Below are 3,764 nucleotides of genomic sequence, written 5' to 3'. Positions count from 1 at the left end.
TGATGTCACAAACTGCTTTCTGTTTTATTTATATGTCTAGCACAGTCAAGGGTCTAACATGTAAAAGGCATTTAAAATTAGTTGAGTTGAATTGAATTTTATAAATAAATAAGTGAACATTATGATTGGTGTTGGAAAACCAAAAGAATCCTTCACAGAAGTAACTGAATCTAGATTAAGAACCATATTTGAATTCAAGCTGCACCTTGAAAACCAGAGATTAAAAATTCAAATATTAATCGGAGGTCCAGAAATTATTTTTACAAAACCTTAATGTGTACTCATAACAAATTACGTAAAACATTAAAATTATCTGTGACAAAAAGCACTAAAGAGCAAACAAGTTAACAATGCATTGTTTGATATATCTTAAAAGACTGGGATCTTCATATAAGAGAAAGGTATTTTTTCAAAAAAATTTAAAGAGATTCCAACCTAGAATCAAGAAGACACTATAGTATAATTAATTCCACACATTAAATACATATATTGAACAAACAAAAAAATTATGAAAACTTTGCATACAAAATATTCATAGTAGTAATACTTTCAAAAGTTCAAAGAAGAATTGATAGGCTTCCTCAAAGGAACAGAAATGGACAGGGAGTTGCATTTTTTAATGGCACAAATGACTTTTTCCTGGAGTTAATGCATTTCGAATCCAAGAGAAATTATTCGGTTCTGGAGTTGGTGATTAGGAATTAACTGTAACTATCTCTTCCTTTAAAACTGTCAACATTCATCCCTTTCTCAAAATTCTCTTCGTGCTAAAATTTTCTGGCATGGAAATCTCAGTCTACTCTTGTCTTTATGTTTGTTTCTTTCACTAGGTTTCATTAGTTGCCTTCTATCACACAATTATGATAGATTTTCTCAAATTCTGCCTTCAGATTTCTTTTCTGTACCACCTAAACTGTCCAATAATGATCTTAGGCATATTTATTATTAAACTTATTTTTTCTTTTAGACAACATTTAAATCTATATTTTAAGCTCTCTCCCATCTCTAGACTCGTGTTTCCATGTTTCCAAATCTGTATTTAAAATTCCCATTTGGATGTCTCCAAGAATTCAAAATCAACATGCTCAAAACTAAACTGATCCTCTCCTCTTAAAACTAACTCTTTTCCAGATATTCTTACTATAGAAATTAGAAGTTCATATCTTCTCAAGTCAATTAAGAGATTTTCCTGAAACTCACAAGCTGACTACACACTCTTCTCATTGCCAACTTCATCTCTTTATTCCTTAGTGTGTAGATGACTGGATTCAAAAAAGGAGTCAAAATTGCATCAAAGATAGCAAGAAATTTATCCAGATGTGATGTATTGAATGGAGATGCATAGAAAAAGATGATTGGACCAAAGAACAAAATCACCACAATGATGTGAGCTGAAAGTGTAGAAAGGGCCTTAGAGGAACCACTTGATGAATGTTTTTGAACAGTGATTAGGATGAAAATGTAGGAGATGATCAAAATGAGAAAGACACCTAATGACATAAAGCCACTATTGGCAGTTACCATGAATTGAAGCCTATATGTATCTGTGCAGGCAAGTTTGATGAACCGAGGGAGATCACAATAAAAACTGTCCAGTTCATTGGGCCCACAGAAGGGCAGGTTGATTACAAAAGCCAATTGGACCACAGAGTGGATGAGGCCAATGATCCAAGCAGCAACCAAAAGCAAAGTGCACATTCTTGGACCCATAATAATCACATAATGGAGAGGCTTACATATGGCAACATACCTATCAAAAGCCATGGCTATAAGTAGTACCATCTCAACACCACCAATCAGGTGAATGAAGAACATCTGAGTGATGCATCCAGAGAATGAAATGACTTTATGCTTTCTGAAAAGGTCACATATCATCTTAGGAGACGTGACAGAGGAAATCCCCAGGTCAATGAAGGAAAGGTTGGCCAGCAGAAAGTACATGGGGGAGTGTAAGTGAGGATCAGAAGTCACTGTGAGCACAATGAGGGAATTTCCCAGCATGCTTGCCAAGTAGAACACAGAGGAAAACACAAAGAGTAGAAGTTGAATATCCCAAGAATTGGTGAGTCCCAGGAAAACAAACTCAGATACCACAGTGCGATTTCCTCTGTCCATTGACTCAGTAAGCAGGACAACTTATAAAATTACCTGTAGAAAGAGAATGAAGAACTCAAATTACTAGATATAATGCTGATATCAATTCAAATCAATATAATAAATAGTAGTTAAGAGCCTACTGTGTGCAATGCTATGGAAATCCAATCTCATTTCACCATTTCATAGCCAGATTAACCTCAATTTGTGATCACGTGGAAGTACAAATTTACTACCATAAGTAATTAAAACCCTGACATCCTCTGGCATTTCTCTAGCTTTTTTCCTATAGAGGCCTGAGTAGAAGCAAAAGGATAACTGCTACCCAGAAATTAGGAGAAGCAGACAAGGCAATGTACCAAAACAAAATCTGAGGAAAAAAGGAAAGTTTAATTCTTTCATTTCACACAATAATTCCTGCCTTTGGTGCATGAGGATGTCCTTAGGGAATTAAAAGCTCTTTATTTCCTTTTACACCAATGCCTCCCCCTATCTTACCATGAACATTCAGATCCTCTGATTCCCACTCTTCTCTCTCTGATAACAGAGAGCATTAACCCATACTGTTCTTGGAAATGGAAAATCTGAAGTGATTGCATACTCTGCTCCCTCCTTCCTACTTTTAAGATTTTCATAGTCAATTGAACTTTCTGAGTCTCAGTGCTCTTGTGTAAATTGAGAATAAAGCATCCTGCACTGCCTATAATAATTCACAGGGGTAGTTTTTTGTAAGGATCAACTAAGATAATGCATATAAATGTGCATAGTAACTAGAACCAGTTACATCAGTGTGAGTTATTTTTTTCATCTTCTCATATAATTGCCCTCAGTTCCTAAAAAACAAAATGAAGGACATCTAGTTAAGTCTAACAATCAGATCCTGTTCTAGGAGGTAAAGGTGAACTCGGGATATGAGGTAGGAAAAGAACTGGTTTCATATTGGTGTAAATAATGAATACCATGAAGTGGCAGCATTATTTTCATTCACTTTATATTTCAGTTGAGGTGGAGCAAATTATCATATTTTATATAATAATTATAAAAAAGTGAAGTTTGGATATAGGAGTCTTTATTCACAGTAATATGGATCTAGCTGTCATATGCAAGCTTTAATTAGATTTAGAGGGGGGAAAGACATTACTGGTCATGTACCACTCTTTTCACATCTCCTCCCACTCTATTTCATAGATGAAGATTCTGGAGTTCCAAGAGTGGATAGCCATATCTGTGCTAGTTATAAAGTGAAAACTTGAAGCTGATTCTCTTGATTTCTAATCTAATACACCTTCTACTTTACTGTGTTTTCTCTAGAGATTAAGTCTCAGAGATTAATGTGAGTGGAAGTGGTTTAACAGAAAGAATCATATCTGGCCAATATGACAGTAAAGGGAAATAATAAATGTTGAAGAAAATGTGGCAAAATTGGGGCATTAATGCATTGCTAATGGAGTTGTGAATTAATCCAACCATTCTGGAGGGCAATTTGGAACTATGCCCAGAGGGCACTAAAAGACTGCCCTTTGATCTAGCCATAGCACTACTGGGTTTAGACCCCAAAGAAATAATAAGGAAAAAGACCTGTACAAGAATATTCATAGCTGCACTCTTCGTGGTGGCAAAAAAATGGAAAATGAGGGGATGCCCTTCAATTGGGGAATGGATGAACAAAT

The 3,764-nt window shown here is 35.3% G+C and overlaps 1 protein-coding gene across 1 annotated transcript; it reads right to left on the bottom strand.

Annotated features, from left to right (window-relative positions):
* Positions 1–1,176: 1,176 nt before the first annotated feature.
* LOC100618014 (olfactory receptor 4F3/4F16/4F29-like) lies at positions 1,177–2,142 on the bottom strand. The gene has a single exon (XM_007479720.3). It carries the CDS (start codon positions 2,113–2,115, stop codon positions 1,177–1,179), a length of 939 nt encoding a protein of 312 aa, XP_007479782.2. The 5' UTR covers positions 2,116–2,142.
* Between the last annotated feature and the right edge of the window lie 1,622 nt (positions 2,143–3,764).

Source organism: Monodelphis domestica, chromosome 1 (genome assembly GCF_027887165.1).
Source record: "Monodelphis domestica isolate mMonDom1 chromosome 1, mMonDom1.pri, whole genome shotgun sequence".
Classification (NCBI taxonomy): Eukaryota; Metazoa; Chordata; class Mammalia; order Didelphimorphia; family Didelphidae; genus Monodelphis; species Monodelphis domestica.
Note: the sequence above shows the minus strand (reverse complement) of the source record. Positions and strands in the feature narration are given on the sequence as shown.